General features: G+C 37.1%; 1 protein-coding gene across 1 annotated transcript in view; it reads left to right on the top strand.

Moving 5' to 3' along the window:
• The window catches only part of ADGRV1 (adhesion G protein-coupled receptor V1), a gene marked incomplete at its 3' end in the record, with an annotated part of 137,614 nt that overhangs the window by 59,061 nt on the left and 53,447 nt on the right, over positions 1-25,106 (top strand). The window contains exons 28-45 of the mRNA XM_035896618.1: positions 535-674; positions 1,102-1,711; positions 2,671-2,886; positions 4,143-4,358; positions 5,529-5,773; positions 5,971-6,152; positions 6,905-7,716; positions 9,155-9,364; positions 14,100-14,230; positions 14,498-14,597; positions 15,652-15,831; positions 17,338-17,501; positions 18,047-18,140; positions 18,757-18,786; positions 20,757-20,835; positions 21,464-21,602; positions 22,097-22,238; positions 22,684-22,946. Of these exons, the coding sequence (XP_035752511.1) occupies positions 535-674; positions 1,102-1,711; positions 2,671-2,886; positions 4,143-4,358; positions 5,529-5,773; positions 5,971-6,152; positions 6,905-7,716; positions 9,155-9,364; positions 14,100-14,230; positions 14,498-14,597; positions 15,652-15,831; positions 17,338-17,501; positions 18,047-18,140; positions 18,757-18,786; positions 20,757-20,835; positions 21,464-21,602; positions 22,097-22,238; positions 22,684-22,946 (3,953 nt within the window). The remainder of the gene's footprint in view (positions 1-534; positions 675-1,101; positions 1,712-2,670; positions 2,887-4,142; positions 4,359-5,528; positions 5,774-5,970; positions 6,153-6,904; positions 7,717-9,154; positions 9,365-14,099; positions 14,231-14,497; positions 14,598-15,651; positions 15,832-17,337; positions 17,502-18,046; positions 18,141-18,756; positions 18,787-20,756; positions 20,836-21,463; positions 21,603-22,096; positions 22,239-22,683; positions 22,947-25,106) is intronic.

Genomic DNA, 25,106 nt, shown 5'->3' on the forward strand with positions numbered 1-25,106 from the left:
GGTCTTCTTGAAGTGCTATTTCCTCTCCCCTTTTTTCCAGAAATATTTTCTTAAGTGCCAGGCTCTTTCTGTATCTGAGCAGCAAGTTGTCTCACCCAAGACAATCCTTTTAGCAGTAGGACTTGGTTTTTAATTTGTTTTTCATTCTAGCTTATGTTAGGATGAGACCTGCATTCATCTGCTCTATCTGCTTGCACTGTGGTTTACCATATAACTCCCCCCATCCTAAATTCTGCTCTGTTTTCATTCATTAAACCTGTAATTTAATTTCTATTCCTCCCTTAAAATATTCACAGCTGTATTTTTTTTGTTGCATAGTTCCATAGAAGGGCTGTAAGGGATGCATTATTGAAAGTCAGTTCCTCATCCATATGGATAGTTGTCATGCATTTCAAAAAACCAAAGGCAAACCAGCACGGCTGCTCCAGTCATGCTCACCTGTGTATTTTTCGTAACATATCTCTTTAGCTGTTTACTTTCATGTAAGAAAAGACGTTAGAAAAAATAACCGTTTTTGGAACTTGCACTTAACAGCTAGCTTGGGAATTGCATCCCACATCCTTGTGACAATTGAGGCTTCTGATGACGCTCATGGTGTGTTTGAGTTCAGTATCGACTCACTCTCAGTAAATGGAACTGAGCCTGAAGATGGAGATAGCAATATTGTGCTGCAGGTTAGAAATTTTTCAGTCTCATATTGCTGTGCAGTCCTCTTCTGTCTCTGTTTTTATGGGCATTCTGCAGTGTTTTTGCTATAAATCTTTGGGGTTTGTAATAGCTTTATCATGGACATTATTTTGCCATTTCATACTGAGTTTTCTAAAGTGTATCATTCAGCTTGAAGCTAAAATGATGCAATAATACTATCCATGGGTTTAAAATTGTTTCTACTTTTTCGTATTTGAAGTACTCCTATCTTAAAATAACAATGTTGATGATACAACAAACACAGCAAAACTAAGATAATAAAGATTACACTGTTTTTTTAAAACACTGATTTATTTTTAACCCATCATGTCAATGTCTTCGCTCAATTCCATCTCATACTTTTATGTTTTTCTTTCTCATAGAACAATGCAGATCTTTATATTTTTCACTTAGGTTGTGAGAACGCATGGGGCCTTATCTCAGGTGACACTGCATTGGATCGTAGTCTGTGATCTCACCAAAGACCTGACCTCTACGGATGGGAATGTAACATTTGATGTTGGCCAAGAGAGAGCTAATATTACAGTACAGGTTTCTCCTGATGAAGTTCCTGAATTGGATAAGGTGTTTTCAGTTTTGATCATCAATGTCTCCAGCGGTCGTCTTGGAAATCATACTAATGCAACATTAACTGTTTTAGCTAATGATGATCCATATGGAGTCTTCATCTTTTCTGAGAGAAACAGACCAATAAAAGTTGAGGAAGAAGCAAAAAATATCTCCCTGACAATAATAAGGCATGGTGGCCTCCTCGGTACAGTAATGGTAACATACAGGACTATTGGTGACGACGAAAAGCCACCCTTTCTTCCACCTGATGTTGTCAGAGCAATAGAAGGAAAAGATTATGTGCCCATTACAGGTTACATGGTCTTCGCGGCCAATGAAAGTGAGGCCACAATATTTTTGCCTATTTTGGATGATGATGATCCTGAGAGGTCAGAATCTGTTTTTGTGGAGCTAAGCAGTATTGTTTTGATCGAGAAAGTACAGGATCGGCCAAGTAAGTATCTTACATATGTAAAACGTACAATTTAAATGTGAAAGCTAGTATTTATATTTAATAGGATAAAATGCAACAAGTTGAATGATAAATTTTTTGTCTCTGCCAAACTCTGTATAGTTAAGAAATGTCTTGAGTAACTCGCCTTTAATGCTGATGGCATATATTTCCTTTAGCGCAGTATTTTGTCAGGGGTAGGTGTGCATTTCTTTATCCCATTTGCATCACCCTATCCAAGGCATTTCAGACCAAATATGTATTGGTTTTGTGCACTAATACCTGTTCATCTAGTGTTGTGTCTGTAAAGTTCAGTATTAGGAAGTAACTAAGCTAGTTTTGCTTATTGAAAGCCAAAAAAAGTCTTTTAAAAATAAAGTGGTGTAGATTTACAGCCACATATTGCTTTTTTAGTGTAGAGAATGTTTGCTTAATACCTCATTCAGATAAATTCAGGTCATTACAGCCTTATTTGTGCTTCAAAGCTTCTTGGCATGTCTCATTGGTGCCCCCACCCTAGATTAATCGTGACGTTAAGGGAAAATTCAAATATAATTCTGCTGGGAGGTTGAAATCTTATGGATATTTCATCATAGCAAGTGTAAAAATGAAATTTTTCTCAGCTTTATTGGTCTTACTACTGGTCTTATGGACAAATAAATAAATAAATAAATAATTTCACCATACCTCACCTCTTAAAAAAAAAATATGGCTTGTATGCTCCACAGCAGGGTAGAAAAACAAGTTATTAAAAACTGGGATTCTTCTGTCATAATATAATTCAAACACCAATATTATGTTGGTGCAGTTTGGAGTTATACTTTGTCCAATTGTTAAAAAGATACTTTTCTTGAAAGCTAGTGGCAACTAACCACTAAACTCACATGTATATCTATGAACTCTATAGCCATAGAGTGCCAGCATCTCAGGCACCCCCTCACTAAGTTTTCTTTATGTTTCAGTTGTAAACTCTCCTCGACTTGGATTAGTCGGTGAGACAATAGCTCATGTAATTATCAATGCCAATGATGATGCTTTTGGAACGCTTCAGCTTTCAGCTTCAACTGTGCGAGTTGCTGAAAATTATGTTGGACCAATCATTAACGTGACCAGAACTGGGGGAATATTTGCAGATGTTTCTGTGAAATTTAAAGCTATGCCAATAACTGCAACAGCTGGTAAGAAATCAGAATAGCAGAAGTACGCAGTCTTGTGTTGAAGCGGAAAGAACATGCTGTATGCTTTGAGCAGTCAAAGCAAACATGTGTATAAAATGCACCATTGTATAACAAGTGCAAAAAAAAAAGTGGTGAGACCTTTACTGACTCTGCTTAGCAAATAGGAATCCAAGAGCTATGGAGGAGATCATGCACCAGCTTCTAGAAAGCTCTGAGAGCGCTGGACAATCTAGCAAGAGAAATGAGAGAAGGAATCAGGGGGTTTGTTTCCCTCATAGCCCACCACCTCTTTAAAAAAAAGAAAATAGATAACAATAAAAAATCCTGTATTAGTATATGTAGCTACTATTTAGTCCTGTGTACATATTTAAACCCACCATGCGTTGTTTAGGCGAGCTTGTTGGAAAGGAAGTGAGAGCTGGGGACTCAGCTGTAAAACAAATGGACAAAACCCAAACAAGACGCAAGAAGAACTGAACTTCTAAAAACTTGAGGTTAAGTTCTCCAGTTGATCCCTCCTATAGAGAAGGTACATGAAGAAAAGAGCAAGCTTATGAAGCGTGCAGGGTCAAACCCATTTAGACAGTTATCAGTCAAACCCACTGTATTTCAGCTGTGTACAAAACTGAATAGGAGGGTGGTATATGCTCTGACAACTGGTATTTTATTTTCCTTTTTATGTAATGGATTTTCTAAATAAGTGTGTAGCTAGATTTCTGTCAGAATATGCTTCCAATTAGTTTCTGAAGCAGAGCCATTATCTAGTGTAGCACAGTTGTTCATCTAGACATTCTTAGAGACAAGTTTGCCTAAAGTAAGGTCCACAGACAAAATGTGCCCTTACTAAAATCTGCTTTGACAAAGGGGCTTCTGTTCACTTTTATCTCTTGGAAAGCCAGAGAGCAATTAGAAATCAAAGACAGAAACATCTTGGTAGCGTGACCTTGTCGATGGAAGGCAATAATGGACCTTTTGTAACTACCTCTTGGTTTAACAGGGCAAACTCTGTTTTGGCCAAGCCGAGTTTTATTTTAAGCCATCCAGATATCTAAAAGGCAGTGGGAAATAAAAAAGACTGTGTTGTCTGGGTCTGAAGATAAAGAAAAAAAAACATAAAAATGTGGAGGAATGCATGGGAATGTATGTGTAAGCAAAAAAAGAAGATAAGTATTACTGGTGATGTTCAATACACTGAGCCATAATACATTAATATTCTGTGGGTTTTATTTTTTTGTTTTTTTCATCTACAAATCTAGGTGAGGACTACAGTGTAGCCTCATCAGATGTTGTCTTGCTAGAAGGAGAAACAAGCAAAGCTGTGCCAATTTATATAATTAATGATATCAATCCTGAAGTGGAGGAGTCATTTTATGTTCAGCTGCTGAATCAAACAACAGGAGGAGCCTTGCTTGGATCTTTGACTAGGGCAATTATAACTATTGAGGCTTCTGATGACCCATTTGGATCCTTTGGTAAATGAGCCTTATTTGCATCTTTTTCCTCTTCTATTAACATTTTTACTGCAGATTTGCAGGTGAGCTGTCACTGGGCAACTGAATAAAAACTTTCAGAAGACAAAGAGGAAGCCTGGATGAAGACAGTAAAGGAAAACATAAGATAAACTAAGTTAAAACATGTAATTAAGGAGTAACGGTGCTTTAATATAACAAAAAAGTATTATTTAGTCAATTGACATAGAAAGATTTTGGAATCTCCCAATAGAGATTTTAGCTCACTTTTAAATTTTTTATCTAAGTGCTGCATTTCTGCAATAAGTTTAAGCCAAAATCTGCATTTTAATATCTGTTGCTTAAATACTTTGATGTCTTTGCTGTACTAGATAATCAGCCAAAGCAGATTTTAAAATCTGGGGAAATTGAAAAATATAAAGAGAAATTAATTTACCTTCTCAGATTATCTTCAGGTACTTTAGTTTTTGTTTTGCCTGTTATTATCAATAAAATGAATTGTGTATACTTTCCAAAATCAGTTTCACTGTACAGATTTTGAGAAGGGTTTTGGTGATTTCAAAAATATAGTATTTAAGAGATTGGTTTTGTTTGCTGTTTTGGTTTTGGTGTATTTTCTCCTGTCTTTTCCTTTGACTTACCTGTTTCTCCTTTCAGTATCCTACTTAATTTCTCTTGTTCCATTTTGTCATTAGAAGGTAATGAAAGAAAGAAAAAATGTCAAAAAAAAATCATTCTGGATGGGTAATTAATTAACTTAATTCTTAAAAACTAAAAGCTTAATACAAGGAACACTTTTACTTGGACCAATTTTAGATGGAATATGTTGACTTATTTCTTCAGTAACTGACTTGAAAGCTGCTGCAGATTTTCCTTGCTGGGAAAAACTATGAAATTGTCTTCTAAGAGCTTAGAAACAGCTCATGATTAGCCTCGAAAAATGGGTGTGTTGGAATAAACTTTTTGGACGAGGGCTTAATTTTCATGCTAATTTTCTCTGTCAATGAAAATTTGAATACAGCAAGTTTGCTTTTAAGTTTAAACCTGATTAAAAGTGATTTACTTGTGCAAGTAAATGCAATCAAGTGAAATAAAACTATGTACTACAGGAGTGGATATATTTATTTTCAATTTCATTGTTAATGAAATACATCTCTCTGTGCTGTACTTCAGTTTTTCAGATTACTGAACTCACTGTGGAGGAGCCTGAATTTGGATCAGTAACCATAAATCTGCCAATAATCCGCAATGCTGGGACACTTGGTAATGTTACTGTTGAGTGGGTTGCAACCATTAATGGACAGCCTGCAGATGCTGACCTGCAGGTCGCCTTCGGTAATATTACTTTTGCCCCTGGGGAAGCGATTCAGATGTTGCTGTTGGAAATCCTGGCTGATGATGTTCCAGAAATAGAAGAAGTAAGTAAAGCAGTTATGTCTTTTTTGAATAGTATTAGAGTTTTAACTTGTAATAAAAATGTCTGCAAAGAAAAACAAGGAATGTTCTGGAAGGAAGGTGCAAGAAGTTCAGATTTTACTTTGCTTGTGATTATTGTTAGAAATACCAAAAAATGTTTAGCTGCATTATTTCTTTTTCTTTTTTTTTTCTTTTTGAGATTGTCCATGTAGAATTAACTCAGGCCTCCAATGGTGGTGCTATTGGGTTAGATGGCGTGGCAAATATTATAATACCTGCCAATGATAATCCTTATGGCACAGTTTTCTTTCATCAATCCTTATATCGAATTCAGGAGCCACTAGAAAGAAATTTGCTTGCAAATATAACAGTCAGGCGAAGGTTTGTATAATGTTTGCTTTATTTATATCTGTTCTTTTTCTTTTTTTTTTTTTTGACTTGGCTATAATTTCAAATGTCATGCTCTTCTTATGTACGTATTTACAACAATTTATTGATGTGCCAGCTATACACATTTTTATTTCATATACATTTATTTGAACTAGATGTCTGCTTATTAGAAATGTGCATAAAGTACTTAAATGTAATGTACATTGCAATGTACAATGCAAACCTAAAGTACACAGTGTACTTGAAGTTTCATTTTTCCTATTTAATCGTCAAATCATTTAAAGCTGCACAATAGCCTGCTGCTGTGATTTGAACTGCAGGACAAAATGGGTCAACCCATTGGAAAGGAACAGGAGAAGGCAACCATGTTTTATGCGTGTGATACAATATCCAGAGGACACCTAGGAGGAAAGATGACAAAGTTGGGCAGCACAGGGTTTTTCTTCCTTGCCAGCCCTAAAAAGACTAAGTTAATTCCTAGAAACAAATGTTTGCAGGCATGCATTCTTAACAGACTGCTATGCAAGCTACAAATAATGAAACTTGCTGTCCACAATAAATGGCAACTCGGTTATTCTGGCACTAGCTTCAAGGAAATTCACTTTAATGAGCTATTTGGAACTTTTCAACAATTCAGAAAGGGCCAGTTGATTTTGTTTGCTTTTATTCTTAACCCAGGAACACAAAGAACATTAGACATACTTCATCAACTAACATTACTTTTGTATTTCAATGTCTTTTAGCGGGGGAAGGTTTGGTCAGCTGCAGATATTTTACAGCACTTCTGAGACTGACGTTGTAGCTCTTGCCATTGAGCAAGGTCAGGATATCCTGGCCTGTTATGAGTCTCCTGTACAAGGAATTCCTGACCAGCCATCCAAGACCAGAGCGAATGTGTCAGCAGCAAGTGACCCACTGTATGCCTGTGCAACTCAGTGCCTAAAAGAACAAGCGTGTTCAGCCTTTACATTTTCCAGTGCCTCTGAGATTCCTCTCTGCCTTTGGCTGACATCGGAGATCAGCCCATTAAATAACACTTCAGGATTCTGGACCTACAAGAAAAACATCACCAGTGCATCCACTCTCTTTAGCACCCAAGCCATCGCTGGCAGTGATTATGAATCTATTACATGGCAGTGGGCCATAATGCAGGAAGGGGAGGAGTTTGCAAATCTCACGGTTACCATACTCCCTGACAGTCTGCCAGAGTTGGATGAGAAATTCACTATATCCCTTTTGAAAGTTGAACTAATAAACATCTCAGCCAGCTTAAAAAATCAACCAACTGTAGGACAGCCAAATACTTCCACAGTGATCATCATGATGAATGGAGATGCATTTGGAGTGTTTAAGATCTACAGCGTAAGTCCCAATGCAACAGAGAAAGGTCTGTATATTGAAGTAGAAGAACGTCCTCAGACCAACGTGCAGCTAATGGTACACAGGACAGAGGGCAGCCTGGGACAGGTGATGGTGGAATGGCGTGTGGTTGGTGGAACTGCTACCCCAAACTTGGATTTTTTAGGTGTTGGTGAGATTCTGGTGTTTGCTGAAGGTGAGGAAAGGTTTTGCTTCTGTTTTATAGAACTAAAGAAAAGCAAAAAGAACCTGACAATCACTCGGTCCTCTGGAGGTTTTGATAAGTGATGTCTTATTCTTAGGCCAAACCTTCCTTGAATGCTCAGGATGCATCTTCAGAAGAACATAGTTCATTAGGATATAGCATTATGTTGCAGAACACACACAGCAGCAGTAAAAAAAAAAGATGAAAGGCATAAATATCTCAGTATTTTTTTCAGAAATATTGCAGTGTGCAGTATAAAAATGACCTTTTTATGAAATAAGTAAGGGATAATAATGCTGGAGGTAGTTGTCATATCAAGCATAATGAAAATGAGAATCACACCTAAATGGTCTTTTTTTAACCTTCAGTTAGTACAGCACTAATTTTTCATTATGTCTCTTTTTAGATTCTGAGATCATATTGATTTCACAACATAACGTAACAGCATATTAAAAAAAAATTGCAAACAGGACAAAAAAGTCAATGGCAGACATTACTTAAGTGTCACACAGCATGACAGATATATTTTAAATTTTCAAAGCCGATGTTGACTAAATGGTTATTTTGAAAGCAATTTATGGGAGTTTAGTAAAGATTCTAGTGTGCTAGCTAGCTTGCTAAATCATCTGAACTCAAAAGAACGGTTGCCAGCAGTGATTCTGGGGCTAGTGTGTATTTACGTTAGCGATTGTAAGTTTAGTAAAAACTGCTTTCAAAGTATTTTGAAATGCCACGTAGCAAGAAATATGTGTAGCTTCTAAAATGGTATTCTCATAATCACAAAACACAGGTCATGTACATGGACTGAGCAAACAGAATTGTGTTATAAATGAAGATTATAGAGACTGGTAATTGATCGTGTTTGCTGTTCACACTATCATAAGGATAGATGAGGTGCTTAGGGACAGGGTTTAGTGGTGGGATGGCAGGGTTAGGCTAAAGGTTGGACTCGATGATCTGAAAGGTTTTTTCCAACCAAAGTGATTCTATGATTCTCTGATTCTCTGATAGACAACTAACCAATACAATGATGGCCCATTTTAAAGCATTCCCTGGCCCAGTAAATATATTCAAATTGAGTGTACAGACTTGTGTAGCTGGTTCATCAGAGAATTTATGCACTTGGTAATTTTTTTAGAATGATATTCTCCTTTTCTAAGTTAAATTTGAAAGTCAAAAAACTTGTAATGCAAATAGAGAATTCTAGACATTCGGAAATTATGCCTACATCCTAATGTAACTTTTCAATAGTAATTGAACAAAATTTCATAATGACATTCAGTAACTTCTAGACAGGTAAATAAATAAGTGTGCTTCATGTCCTTTTTTATATTTTTTAAGTGTTCCCTACAAAAGGAGATGATTAGGTCTTTTTAAAAGGTGATTTCCATGTGCATGCATAAGTATGATTATGTTCTTCTCCTTGTAGGGGAAACAAAGAAGATGGTCATGCTGACCATTTTAGATGATCCAGAGCCAGAGGATAATGAAAGTATCATAATTAGCCTGGTCCATACCGAAGGAGGGAGTCGGATTCTGCCCAGTTTTGACACTGTCACAGTGGTTATTCTGGCAAGTGACAATGTGGCAGGAATTATTAGCTTCCAGACAGCCTCAAGATCTGTTATTGGTCGTGAAGGTGGGTTCTTTGTATTGACAACACTCAGTTTGTTTAACATTAGCTTCCAAGCTTCCATCTCCATGCTTTCTGTTGATAATGACTCACAGTAATTGTTTGTATCACTGTTTGGAGAATGCCATCAGGCAGAGAATAACTTTATACTTGGTATGTATTCTGTTGAGATTTTAACTCTTGCCAGAATAGCACTTAAAGAAATCTATGGCCAGGATGAGCACACCATTTCCAAAACCATTTTATATATCGTCATCTGTGCTTTCCTTTTTCTATATATCATGCCTTGCTTCTATTGGTATTGCGTTTCAAAGCTTCTTTTAGCATTTCTTGTGTTATTCATTTATATCACATTCCAGAACTGTATATAATTCCCATCATATGCACCTATTAGTAGTCAGGAGCAAATATCATGTATCCATGATTTACAATTCACTTTAAATCTTCTAGAAAATATTCCCATAGAAAGGTTAGGGTCACATCTTCCCTCTTCCTGACTCAATAATCTGCTCTCTTAAATCTTTTTATGGTAGCTAATTGGGGAATGTAGCAATCTTGCTGTCATCACTCAGTCATGACATTTGAGAAAGAACAATAATAATTTGATATGGAGAGAAGATTTCTACTGGTGCTTTAAAAAAGTGTTTTTGATCTAAGGTTTGATGCAGTTTTGCATAGGTTAATAATGGTGATGGTGAACTGCTCTGGGCAGCCTTTGGTGAAATCTCAGTGTATTGCAGTATCATATCTCTCTGACACGTAAACTGATGGTCAGGGAAATTTAACAAAACAGAAATTTGCTGTACAGGAATGTGTGTATTGTATTTTCTGTTTGAAGAAAAAAGTCTTTCTCAACCAAATGTGTTCTGTTTTTTTTCCAGACATGAAAGGGCACAATAGCCTTTTGGTTTTTATCTAGATACAATTTGTGTTAATTCTGTGCTAGTGTGTGCCCAGTTTTTGTCCTTTATTCTACCACATTAACAGTTCTGATCCACCTGCCAAGCCAGCTGCAATCTGGCAAGCTAAAAAGATCTGTTAATGAGCACAAGGAATTAATACAAACTGTCATATATGCAAAGGTCACGCTGACCCTGAATATTTGCCACTGGTTAAATATTATTCATAGCATGCTAGCAAATGCTGGCCATTTGGAACTGAAATACTCTGCTATAGTGTGGAAATTACTTGATTTTAATTCCTCCAGCTGGTAAAAATACTGCATTGTCTTGCAGCAAGAAAAACTAACCAAACTAAGTCCTTTTGGTAAAAGAAAACTGAGCTAAGGCCTTTAGATTATTTCAGTGTTTGTATTTCATCTTCACTATCAAGTTTTTTTATTCTGAAAACAAAATTTACCAGACATAAATTAAAATATGATTATCTTTTCTATTTATTATATCATCGAAAAATTTCTATCAAACAAATCTCTGTTACTTTCAAGCTGTGCATGTTATTTATGACCTTACTGAGAGCAAAGGTAGCATTTTAGTGCAGGCAGAGGCAAGCAACAGTTGTGTGGCTACGACTGTATTAGAGGAACATACACTGCAGTAGCTTGAAATAATAAAGAAGAGGAGGATGGCTGAAGCTCCATTCTCCCTGATAAATGAAATCTAAAGACATGGGTAACATGGTTAAATATTAAAAAACTTAAAATAATGAAATTAACATAATAAGAATTTCTATCTTATTTGTATTATTTGTATTTGTATTATTATTCCTTTTAGGGTAGGGATACCAAAGATTTTGGTAAAGCTGACCAAGAAACATGGGTCAGTAATTAACTACTTGGGATCTGTAATTATGATGAGTCATAATTAATGATACAATTAATGATATAATAATGAGACAAAACTTCAGGTTTTGTCTTAGTGTTTGGGTGACAGTGTAACAGCCTTCTGCTTTGTGAAGTGTTTTGTCCCAGTCTTCAGCGAAAATCCATTGTATTACAAAATGTTGTATTGAAATAAGCTTTGTCTAGATTGTGCATTCTGCATTGGTACTGAGGTAACCATTTTTCTGTTAAATATTTATTTGTTTGCAATGGATGTGCAAAATTCTGAAATAGGTTAGAATGGGTTTCAGTACAGTGTTAAACAATGTGTAAATTAGCCTCAGGAGAACTTGTAAACCTGCAGTCTGTCCTCAGCTATCTGACTGTAGAAGCAGAATCCTTGCAATGTCAATAAATCTTGAATTCTTTTATTCTTTTAGAAGTAACATTGGACAATTTAAGACAAAGATATGAACACTGGTGCATCTCCAAGGCTTAACTGAAGTTTGAAATGTTGAGGCTGAATAACACATCCTAATTCTATTTATTTGAAAATGGGTGTATACAATTCTTGTATTGCTACTTCTTCACAACTTTATATTTTAAAGAATTACATGAAGGTCTCCTGAAGCTAGTTATTCATATCTCTCCCATTGGTAGCCAATACACATGCATCTCTCTAATATTTCCTTACCAAAAAAAGAACACATCCCGAAAATGTTCAAACTGTTCCTGCCAGGTTTAGCTATACAATACTGTTCTGTGATGTAATATACTAGACTAGCCAGACAGCATCCTAACTTGATGCTCTTTAAATTACCTAATCAGAGAGACTAGGTGGGCTGCTCAGTTCTCTGTGGGGTAGAGTAAGAAGCTACATAACACCACATCTTCTCTCTCACTTTCATAAATGTGTCTCGGTGTTTCTCAGAAGGTTTGCTTCTAAGAGTGTACATAACGCAAATCCAGATTTTGTAACAGTGAAAAAAAACCCTAGTCAGTTTATAGCAATACTAAGATTTTTTCAGTCAATTGAGGATGGAACTAAGGTTGTCAGATTTCTGTTTCTGCATCACTAAAACAAGTTTTGACAAATTTTTGTTTAGTTTTGTTTGTTCTTTAGCAACCGAAAGAAATGTGATGTATTATTATTTCCATGCATCTCAGTGCTACAGATTCCTGCATATTTCATGTCTTTGAGGGCCAATGCAACACTATACAGACTGGCAAACTTAAATTCCATGCACTTGAAAAATGCTGTTGACATACGGATGCAATACACTTACGTATTATAAATAAACGTCTGTCCTCTAATGTGCATATATTGCATAATATTACTAATTTTACCTGCTGATTTATTTCATATTGATATAAGATGTTAATTTCAATTGTCCATATTTAAAATACTTAATTTTGTATGGAATAGAATAATGGAATAGAATCATAGAATCGTTTAGGTTGGAAAGATCTTTAAGATAAAATACAACTGTTAAACTATAAACTGTATAAATTTTATAAATGTATATAAATATTGAATATTATATAATTTTTCTAAATTTTACAAATATTTCTAAGGAGTTTGCTCTTTTAATTAAAGTACCCAAAGTGTTAAATATTATAAACATGAAAAATATAATAATTTCTTCTTATAGATGCACATTCTCAATTGATACTGATTATCCCAGAAATTATTTTTAAAATAAATTATTAATTATTAAAGTTTTCATTTGAAATACTTAACTCTAAAATTATGAATTATTAAACATCAACATTTTCTGGACATTTTCTAACACTGATGATATTTGTAAGTTCAAACTTTCATAAATGGAATTTACAGATAATTACAAGACTTTTCTGTATACACTATGCAAAGTATCAAGGGACTGCACATGCTAGGAAAACATATCACAGAATCCCAGAATCCCAGCATGGCAGGGGTTGGAAGGGCCCTCTGGAGCTCAGCCAGTGCCACCCCCCTGCCCAAGCAGGCTCACCCAGAGCAGGGGGCACAGGACAGCATCCAGGCGGGGGTTGAAGATCTCCAGAGAAGGAGACTCCACAGCCCCCCTGGGCAGCCTGTTCCCTCAAAGGCTCTGTCACCCTCAGAGTCAAGAAGTTCTTCCTCACGTTCAACTGGAACCTCTTGTGCTTCAGTTTGTGCCCATTGCCCCTTGTCCTGGCGCTGAGCACCACTGCAAAGAGTCTGGCTCTGTCCTTGTGACATCCACCCTTGAGATATTTGTACGTGTTGATGAGGTCCCCTCTCAGTCTTCTCTTCTCAGGCTGAACAAGCCCAGCTCCCTCAGCCTTTCCTCATAGGGGAGATGCTCCAGTCCCCTCATCATCCTTGTTGCCCTCCTCTGGACTCTCTCCAGGAGTTCCTCATCTTTCTTGAACTGGGGAGCCCAGAGCTGGACACCATGCTCCAGGTGGGGTCTCACTAGGGCAGAGTAGAGGAAGAGGACAACCTCCCTTGCCCTGCTGGCCACGTTCCTCTTAGTGTGCCCCAGCATACCATTGGCCTTCTTGGCAACGAGGGCACACTGCTGGCTCATGGTATATTCCTTGCCAGTTAGCTCTTGTAGAAAACTGTGTTATAGCTGGTATATACAACAATTGCTATTTTGTGTAGTCCACGGACACGTATTCCTCTGCTGTTTGTGCATGTTTTGGTGGGCTTTTACTTTCAAAGTTACTCATCTGTACCAGGTTCCCTCATATTCTGATAGTTCTTTTCAAGAGTGAACTAAAACCAGAAAAAAACAGGACAAAAGTTTAGGGTTCTTTTGTTTCAGTATTAAAAACTAATGTGTTATATGACTGCTGTGAAGCTCGCTATTAAAAATATAAATATCTTTCAGAAAAATTATTTTGACTGAGATGCGTGGTTTTGGCTTCTCATTTTTATAATTGATATGTAGGAGAGGAAATCCCAAAATATTGCATCTTACCCTTTGTTCCTAGGAGAACAACTGCAATTCCATATTGTAAGAACTGCCCCAGGACTGGGAAATGTTACTGTTGAATGGAAGATAGTTGGGCATAACGTAAAACAAAATTTTGAAAACTATTCTGGAATACTCTTTTTTCCTGAGGTAAGTCCATAAGCAAAGCTCATGGCTACAGGAAAATATTGCAATTAGAACTGAGAAAATGTGTGTGCTTCTGCAGCAGTCCTTGTTTCTTGGCCTGATTATTTACTTGCTCCCTTACTCTTGGAGTTACAAACTGGAGGAAGTTTATGGTTTTTGATAATTTAACTTTACATTTCTTAAATGTGTGGTTCAAAATACATATGATAGAGTGATAGCACTTGTATTTTGTACAATCATGACTAATTGCTTTATCAATAAAATAAATAGGAGACACTGAATACAACATTGTATGTTCACTTGCTGGATGACCATATTCCTGAAGAAAAAGAAGAATACCAGGTCATCCTATACAACGTCAAAACAGAAGGTAATGCAGAACTGTAGGCTGCTATATCTTAAAACTGTCAGTTAGTAGTGTAATATTTCCGTATGTCCATTTTGGGATGGGACTAAGCATGCTGCAACTGGTATAAACTGTGCAAAGTTCATTCACATTTTCTTGAAACAGGCTTGATCCTTATGTGTATATGAGTGTGTGTATATATAAATATATATATAAACCCCACAGTGTCTTTGCAGTTTTCCTTAATTCGTTTTAATCCTGTTTAATTCAATGCTTATTTGCTTCCCTTTAAGTGAATGCAAACTTGAGCTTACTAATGTGTTCTGGATACAGTTGCCATGAAATAAACAGATATTTTTATCTTTTAAAGCAATCTTGTCATGCCACAAACTCACTTTCTGATCTATCTCTGAATTCAAGGAGGTCAGAATATTTTATTCTTGCCTTTCAAATTCTAACGAGAAAAGAAGCATAAAACTGCGTCCCTTCTGAAAATACCCATTGTTAAACTGAAATTCATGTCTAAACACAAAACTAGCTTGACATGGATTGTGTTACTGCTGGGTGCCTCACCAGCTTGCCAGAATCACTTGTTGACTCTTGTGATCTGTTGGGATAAGCATAAATTGATACACCAACAATTACTCATCAAGGCAACCGTTGGGAAAAGGAGTAATTTCTTAACTGAATGACTGAGAAGTGGAATGTTTTTTTAACTTTTGGAGTTAATTCCTGGGAAACTTTCCCTTTCCCTTTGTAATAGATGAAGTTTAAAAAGTTTTTAAAAGTTGATATTTGGCACTGGCCCATTAAGTTTTCTCATTTCTTAATACAGTACACTCTACACTCAGTATGCATACAATTTCTGCTGTGATTTATGTTCCTGTATTTTTTATAGAATGTAAATGTATATACATTCCACACCATCCATAAACTTCAGTGAGAGCATCATGCATTCAGTTTAATTTCATTTGCACTGTTACTGACTGTAATTTGAAAGTAATAATAGCAGTACTATATGACAAAAAAATCAGTTGCATAAAAATTTATTCACTGTAGTCCACTGATTCTTTTGCAGGAGTTTCTTCTTCAGGTGCTGCTGTTTTGGATAGCCAAGGATATGAAGCTGTTCTGACAGTAGAAGCTAGTGACGAACCGCATGGAGTCTTGAATTTTGCTTCCCCATCCAGGGTAGTTTTAATTCCAGAGGAAAACAAAACAGTCCAGCTTTTTATTAACAGAGAATTTGGATCTCTAGGTTTGTATAATAACTCCAAGAGAAAAGAAGTTTTGTTTTGGTAATTGTAAGTCATATGAAAGCCATGACAGGGAGGCTGGAAATTTTGTAAAAATCTTGGGTACAGCTGATATTTTCCAAACTTCTGGGCTTCCTATTGCATGCTTGGAAACTAAGTTTTAGCTGAAACTGGAGCCATAGCCCTCATTTCCACAGCAAGGAGTCTAGGATCTGTGACGTAACTAGTTGGCCATAGTCTCTCCAGAAGAAATTAAAAAGATAAGAGAAAAGGAGCTTTTATGGAATGATTGTTCCCACATATTTCCCCTCTAAACTTCCAGAAGTTGGCAGCTTAGGAATGTCCCACGGAAAAAGTTGCATTCCAACCACTGAATTCAGTTCTTATCTCCTGTGAGAATTTCTTATTCCCTTTTAAATCAATTTGTCTTTTAACATCCATAAAAATAAGTGGTACTTAATTCCAGAATTCAGTAATGTGCTGTGTGCAAAAACATTTTTTATGTTTGTTGCCTGAGGTTTTCAACTTATTTTGTGAGATAAGATGCAATCATTTCCCATTTACCTTTTTAGATTATACTTAAACCTTAGTGATAAAGCATCTTAGTTTCTTTTGTCCTATCTGTTTTGAAGTGAAGTGACCAGTTACAAGGAATATTCAAAATCTGGACACACCACGAATTTGTAGAGGCATTTTAATGACATTTCTGTATTTTCTCATTTCTTTTTTAATATCAGTCGGTATCTAATTTACTTTTGAAACACTAGTCAGGAAAGTAATGCTTTAAGATAAGTATCCATAGTAAATATAAGATCTCTTGCTTAAATTAGATTCCATCATTGTTTATTAAAACTAAGATTATTTTATAATTTATATTTTATTTCATAGCAACTAGCATCTGTCATTTTATCTCCAGGATCACTCTCTTTATATTTGCCACTTGACTTACCTGGGCAGATTAGTGAGACATGGCATATTTTTATAAAATATTTATGCCTAACTTTTCACCTTAGTAACATTTTTCGGTGTGTCCCCTAATTTTATTCTTTATTGAAATCTATGTCAATCTCCCTGGGAATGAAACTAGATTTATTAAGCTGTATTTCCCAGCACTGTCTTTAGAGCCTTTCTTAGATATCAGTCATTCTTGAAACATTTTACTTCCCTTGGCACCAAGCCTGATATTGATAATACATTAGATGTCCCAGGTAGTACTTCAGCAGTGTAGTATCTGCGGTCCACAGCACCTCAAATATCTGAATACGTTTGGTCCTGGTGCTTTTTGAGTCCTGTGATGTTGGACAAATCACCAAAGGCTGAACTGAAAGCACATTAAAAACCATAGCGAAGTCCCTTTGGCTCCAGATTAATCTTTTAATCCTTCTGTTTTTCACTTAGTCTTTTCATTTTGTGGATGAGCATTTGATCTGTTTTCTTCATCTATTCCAGTGAGCATTTAAGAAGAATTGGAAAAAATGATTTTTTTTTTTTTGTCACGAATTAAACAGGTGCTATCAATGTTACATATGCCACAGTTCCGGGATTGGTCACCTTAAGTAATCAGACAGAAGGGACCTTGGCTGAGCCAGGAGCTGATTACATAGCTGTTTCTGGCTCACTGATTTTGGAAGAAGGAGAAACGTCAGCTGCCATAAATATTACTATTCTAGAGGTAAACTCTAAACCCTTCCATTCTATGCTGATCTGTATGGCATCAGAAGAGGAATATTTTGGAACCTAAAGCTTGGAACCTATATGTTACCTGAAGCTATATATTTCACTGTCATTTAGAAAGATGGGGTTTATCTTACTGTTATGAACACAAAAGGACAAATAATAACAGAAAGCAGTTCTACCTGTGCATAAATGAAATTCAGCTGTCGCATTAAGACTTTGCTCTCTGATACTCAGAACAGAGCTACAGGGTCTTACTTTCTCAGTGATTGGGGTTTATGCCTTTAAAATTGGGCAGAAATTTATTCACAAGAATAGTTCAGTGTCACCACAGAGTCTTTTTCATGAAATGTAATGTCTTCATAATTCATTCAAGATAATAAATTTTACACCCGATAAAAATATTTCAGGAAAATGGAAAAATAAACTAATTGTAGGGTTGATATAATATTAGGGACTTGTAGGTTATTGCTTTTTGGTGAATTCTGTGACAATTTCTTAAAGGAAAATGAAAAGAGGATGTGCTGGGTTTGTGTTTTGCAGGATGATGTACCAGAGGTGCAAGAATTCTTCTTGGTTAATTTAACTTCAGTGGAACTCATCATGAACCATTCAACTTCATCCCCACCTAGGCTGGGTAAAAAAACTTATACAGAATTATCTTTGCTTTTCCTTTTATATTAATGGCATGCAATTTATATTACTCTGGCATATTATTGTTATTCCACTTACTTGCTAACTATGCCAATGTGAGGCAGGGTATTCTGAAAGAAACATTGTAGAGTGTCAAACATACTCATTATTACACTGGCTTCTTACTTTTTTAGGCTCTGTAAGGTTTATAAGGCAATTTTCATGGAGGAGTTGGTAGTCAACAGTTGGAGAGCACAATAGTCTGAAAAATTATATTGGCCATGTCTTAATCTGATTTTCATTTGCAAAGTACATAATGAAAACAAAAATGTCAAAAAACATACTTTATGCAATTACTTCATTCACTCTTTTGAAAGTCCCTTATTACTCTTTATCAGATTTACTTTTAGGAATCATGTCCTATGGCTTTCCTACTCTTCCAATTAACTTCATTTATCATTTGCTTAGTTAGCTCCTTATTCTGCTTCTGAATTCAGTAGCATAGCTGCCATTGGCTTTGAGGGCAGTTGGATTATCCTGTGGTACTAAAGACTAGTTATACAGATTATTTCTAACACCTTCTTTGACTCTTTTCCTTTTTCTTTGCATGCCTATAGAAGTGACTGAGTTAATTCGTTACAGATTGAAAGGTAACTTGCAAGACTCATTGCTGATTTGTAGAGGCTGTGCTGTAATTAGTCAAGTCTAGAATCTAAACCATAGAAAGAGTAACATATACTCCAAATTGTGCTTAGCACTGTATAGTCTCAACTTCTGTTGTAAGGGGTTGGCAGTCTCCTTGAATCATGACCACTCAACCCTGCTGTGACATCTGCGTTGGGTTAAATGTGCTTGGGATGCACAGATAATAGTTTTAACCCATGAGGCAAAAATTTGTCCTCATTGTAAAATCTCGCTACAAACTCTGTTGTCAGACTATTTGCTAATCTTATTTTCCCTGTTGGTGTATTTTGGTTTGTTGTGATTGAAAATATCACTCCTTGTTGGTGCAATGCATCTGTTTAGGATTTCTAGCAATCCCATACCGTACAGAAGGTGTTTGAAGTATTTCTAGGAGTTGTCTAATATCAGAAGAGATGGGTGTTCTGCACATGACACAGACATGTGCAGTCAACCCTACACATCTGGAATACATTGCATGTACTGTTCCCGTCATGGCCATGTGTGTGCAATATGTTGAGTAAGCCTGGTACATCTGCAATGTAGAGTTGAACACACTGAACTTAAGTGACCTTCATTTCTTATCTGAGGCTTCACTGATAAGGAGCAGAAACAGCGAGCATAAAGACAGTTCTGTCATTTTCTCCATGTTCCTCTTGCTCCCATCTTCTAGAAAAGGCAGAAGAGCCTGACTCAAATACGAAAGTGCAAGGAATTAAAAAAATGGGGAAATGATCAACACCTGAGAATGATGACAGAAAAAGGAATAAACTTAATAGATACAAGAAAAAGCTAAGCTGGTGGAGGGGGGCATCAGGGGAGGGGAAGGGTGCCAGACATGAAATAAAAGGTCTGATGCTGAAAGCGAAGTATGATGGGGTGAACTGGTCTGACGGTGACACGACAAAGGAGAATGCGGGTTAGGAGTGAAGCTGAAAGGTCTGTAGTCGCTAGCGCTCCCTCTGGATTCCTAAACCTCACTAATACTTCTGTTTGTGTAGAGGTTTTGCAGCTACTGCTGGTCTTCATCTCTACGTCATGGTGACAGGTTTGGATTCGTGGCAATGACCTTTTACTTTTACTTAGTTTTGCCTGAACTGATGGAAATTTTTCCAGTGCTTCTAAATATAGTATATTTAGTATGGACTCAGTGGGGTCAGTTTGGCTGTAGAAATGTCGTTCTTCATTGCTTTTTAAGTTTTATTAAAGTACATTGAAGTACATTAAGGTAGTCATGTGGTGCTGTTGTCTGAACAAGTTAAGGCACTCTTGTCTTGGAATAATCAAGTTCTGACTGTCAAGTTCTGGTCCCTGCAAGTAGTGGAAATTTCTGGCATTAATCATTCAGTAATATTACAGTGCAATAAGTACAATAATCTTTCAAAGGTATTGTGAAGGTACATATGTCTTTATGGAGCAATAGAATGTTACAGTACATAAACAGCCTACAAAGAAATTAATAATTCTGTATTTGTAGCAGAACCTGAGTTGTGTGCCAGTGTGTTTTATGATCAGGCACTGAAACATGAATAGGAGATGAAATACTAGATCATTCATTATTCTTTCTTATTCATTTCCCCTCCCATATTTAGAACGGCACAGTCTGCAAAATGATGCTTTTGATATTTCTTGATTTTTCTGTGCTGTGTTTTGCTTTCTAAATTTTCTTTAGTATTTTTTGTATGCATTTTTAAATGTAATGGTGGTAATGCAAAGCACTGTGTTGCAGTTCTAATAGTAAGGTAGTAAAGGACAAATTTTCTTTAAGCCTTCCCAATGATCTGGCCCACTTCCATTTTCTCCTCCACATTTTGGAAAAAGATAATTATGTATTTCTTCTACAAAATTAGTAGAGATTTAGGAAATGCTTACATTATTGTTGAAAATAATGAAAACTGAATTTATTGTTCTTTCATTTTTGTCCTGTTTTCCATTTTAGATGTGGAAGGTCTAGCTTCTCAAATTATTATTGATGCTAATGATGGAGTAAGCGGAGTAGTTGAATGGGAAAGTACCAAGTAAGTCTTGCCTCCTTGAAGAAGTCACTGTGTCAGTTAGTGATTGGGGTTGCCAATTATCTTCATTTTCAGTTAACAGTAAAACTCCTATTTAAAATAGGGCCAGATCTGTGAGATGGCAAAGCATCATTCAATTCAGTAGAACTGGAAAGTGTAAATCACGCCCACACTGAAAACCAACATTTACAGTATGTTTACTCCAAAATCTTTTGCTACCAAGTGCTTACTTTCCCTGCTGTCCTTTTGTATTGTTAACTTGTGTTACTCCCCCAGCCTCCATCCAGTGTTCCAGCCTCTGCATCCATCTCAGCATACACACGGGCATCTCCCAGATCTTTTTCTCTGGCTAATTTCCAGGAGCTGGGAAGAAGGCATCTATGAACATAGGCAAGCTTAATTTGCCACTAATAAACTGGGAAAAAGCACAGCCTCCTGTAGCTTGATTCCATTCAGATAAGAAACAAAGGTAAAAAGGTTGTATTAAACAATTGTAATGATGCTGATATTGCAATGATGCTTTTTTTTTTATAAAGCAGAGGGAATGATTCAAAGTGAAAATATATCTACCATCTTATTCAAAAGAACATTCTCAGTGAGCACTGAGAACTTTTCTTGCTTTCTGTTTTAGTTTTGAAGTTAATGAATCTCATGGGGATCTAACAATAATGGCATACCGAAACAGAGGATCATATGGCAATGTGTCTGTATTTTTTTATGCCCAAAATTTGGAGGCACAGCTGGGTTTGGATTTTAATGTGACCTCAAGGGTAAGAAGCAAATTCTAAATCAAGTATTTTTCTTTCTTACAGCTTCCTCAGAAGAATGTCTTCTTGTTTATTCTGCAGCTAGATTTTTAACTTGTTTCAGTTGCTTTGGTCATCTGAATAGAATGAAATAAAATTAGTCATCTTATTTTACAGTTTCTGTCTTTTTAAGATGCTGAAGTATTTTTAAATGTAAGACATGTTGTAAATTTTCAAACATCTATCTCAAATTCAAATTTGCTCAGAGAAGAGCATGTCAGATTTCACATAAGGTTTCATATTTTTTGCAACAGAACTTTCAAAGTAAATTGCTCTTGTCCTCATTTTGCAATGCTGAAGTTTTTTACTTCTGTTTCAATCTATAAGGCACATAGAGAGTATAGTTCTTCTTGCCTCTGCTTCCTTCCTACTTAAGACAATTCTGCTTGCCTTAGTTGAAAAATTCTATGTGTATAACAGCTGTTGAGTGTTCAATGCTTTCTGTGTTTCAATGCTAGACTCTTTTTTTTGCTAATGGAGAAAGGAATAAATCTGTTGTTGTTACCATTTTTGATGATGATATTCCTGAAGGTGATGAGAACTTCCAGTTAATTTTAACGAATCCCTCTCTGGGGCTGGAATTAGGGGAGAACACAACAGGTAAAACTTAATTTTGATGTTCTTATACTTTGGAATTGTATGGCAGTAATTTTAATTTCATTCTTCTGAATAATCATATTTTAGAAAACACTGTTTTCCTGCAGTGGTAGATCTTTATACTCCTTCGGAAAGTTCTTAAACATCTGTATGAAATCTATGCAATTAACAAGATAATATCTAAAATAAGTAATCAAAAAGTGCCAAAGTAAGCTTTTTAGTAAGAGAGTCTAGATTCTTCCTGTCTAGAAATCTTCTGCAGTAGATACTTACATATTCTCTTCAAGTAATATCATGGACATAAAAGTGTTATATATACACTACATATAGCGTATAAAGGAAGGATGGATTTGTCTTAATAAGTATTTTGTTTGTATGTAAGTATATATGTACAATTATATTTTACTGTGTTAATTAAAGAATATTTCCATTATTTCTTTCTCAAAAGCCACAATAACTATACTTGCCAATGATGATGGCCATGGAATATTGTCGTTCAATAACAGTGATCACTTCTTCTTAAGAGAGCAAACCGCTCTCCATTTGATGGAAAGTGTTGCAGTATTAAATATTATTAGAGAACCTCCTCAGGGGATATTTGGCACTGTGACTGTGCAATATCTTGTAAGTGAAATTAATTCTTCAGAGGCATCAGTGGATTTGACCCCTTCTCAAGGATATATTGTGCTGGAAGAGGGAGTCAGATTCAAGGTAATATGACAGTTATTACCAAAGAAGTGAAGAAAGCTTTTTTGAAATTGTTGGAATGATTTCAGCAATGTCTGTGTTTTTTTCTTGTGTTTGTTTTTTCTTATGTTTTCCTTCATTCTCCAAGCAAATTGAGTCATGGGAGTGGGAATGCATAGAAATTAAATGTGCTCTTCTGTAGATATTTCTCCATTTGTAATAGTTGATGGAAATTGAAAACAATATAATGGGTATATAATGTTTATGTGTGCATAAGAATATTTGTATTTATTCAGCATGTAGCTGAAACACAAACTTTGAAGTGAAGTGATAATTTACAAGCATAAATAGTTAAGGTTGAAGTAAAAATCCCATTCGGTAGTGTGATACTTCAGCTGGTCTGAACCAAACAGAGAATTCTCCCACAAATGCAAAAAGTGAACAGTTTTCAGAGTCTTAGGAAGAGAAAATTACTTATTCTTCTGGGAGTATTAAGCTCATGGCTTATGGGTTAGACATGGCTCATGGGTTAGACACGTGCACTCTTCGCTGGGTAAAAGACTGGCTGGATGGCTGAGCCCAGAGAGTTGTGGTGAATGGAGTTAAATCCAGATGGTGGCTGGTCACAAGTGGTGTTTCCCAGGGCTCAGTGCTGGGGCCGGTTCTGTTTAATATCTTTATCAATGATCTGGACGAGAGGATCAAGTGCAGCCTCAGTCAATTTGCAGATGACACCGAGCTGGGCGGGAGTGTTGATCTGCTGGAGGATAGGGAGGCTCTGCAGAGGGACCTGGCCAGGCTGGATCCATGGGCCCAGCCCAGTTGGGTGAGGGTCAACAAGGCCAAGGGCCGGGTCCTGCCCTGGGGTCACCACAACCCCAGGCAGCGCTCCAGGCGTGGGGCAGAGGGGCTGGAAAGCTGCCCAGCGGAAAAGGCCCTGGGGGGGTTGGTTGACAGGGGGCTGGCTAGGAGCCAGCAGGGTGCCCAGGTGGCCAAGAGGGCCAGCACCATCCTGGCTTGTCTCAGGAGTGGTGTGGCCAGCAGGAGCAGGGCAGGGGGCGTGCCCCTGTGCTGGGCACTGGGGGGGCCGCCCCTCGACTGCTGGGGTCAGGGTTGGGCCCCTCCCTCCCCGAAGGAAGCCCTCATCGCTGCCTACAACTGCCTGAGAGGAGGGGGGAGCCGGGGGGGTCGGGCTCTGCTCCCAGGGAAGGGGCGATGGGACGGGGGGAAACGGCCTCAAGTTGTGCCAGGGCAGGGTTAGGTTGGACATTGGGAAAGACTTCTTTACTGGAAGAGTGGTCAAGCATTGGAATGGGCTGCCCAGAGAGGTGGCATGGAGGTGTTCAAAAATCATGTAGATGTGGCACTTTGGGACATGGTTTAGCAGGCATGGTGGTGTTAGCTTAATGATTGGACTCGGTGATCTTAGAGGTCTTTTCCAACCTAAACTCTTCTATGATCCTGTGTTCACTGCCTCACTACTGTCCCCACAAGCGTGATAGCTAGACAATGATCTATCTTAAGTCTGTGAAACCCTGACCCTTCTGAAATTTGGGGGGTTTATTTTGTTTTATCTTTTCAGTGAAGCTAGGGTCATTAACAGGTCAGTATATTACAGCTAGTGAGGTACAATCTCATACAAGTCTTTCTGGAAACACTGGTTTTCAGTTTCTGAACCTAAATGCATTTGGAACTGCAGTGCTGGTCAGTGTAGCAGATCTGTGGGAAGTTAAAGACTTTAAATATGGTTTATTGCAGAAGTAGACAGGGATCTGAAGGGTTGTAAGCTCCAGCTTAGTTCCAGATCCACCAACACTAACTTTTTTTTTTCTCTTCTGTTGCAAAGCTCTGTGTAATTCTGTAACTTCTGCCTGTGGGGGTAGTGGGAAGGATGACAGTGAGCCTCAAATGATAGTGAAAACACCTACCTCTTTCTCCGCTAATCTGAGTCCACCTTAAGAGGGTCCTGTTCTCATCCACAGTGGTACAGTAGAGGGAAAGAAGCAGCAAGAAGAGAGGGAGTATTTCAAATCATAGAATCATAGAATGTTTTAGGTTGGAAGGGACCCCTAGAGGTCATCTAGTCCAACCCCCCTGCAGGAGCAGGGACACTGCTAACTAGATCAGGTTGCTCAGAGCCCCGTCCAACCTGGCCTTGAATGCTTCCAGGGATGGGGCCTCCAC

Source organism: Egretta garzetta, unplaced genomic scaffold (assembly GCF_000687185.1).
Source record: "Egretta garzetta isolate BGI_Z169 unplaced genomic scaffold, ASM68718v1 scaffold136, whole genome shotgun sequence".
Lineage (NCBI taxonomy): Eukaryota > Metazoa > Chordata > Aves > Pelecaniformes > Ardeidae > Egretta > Egretta garzetta.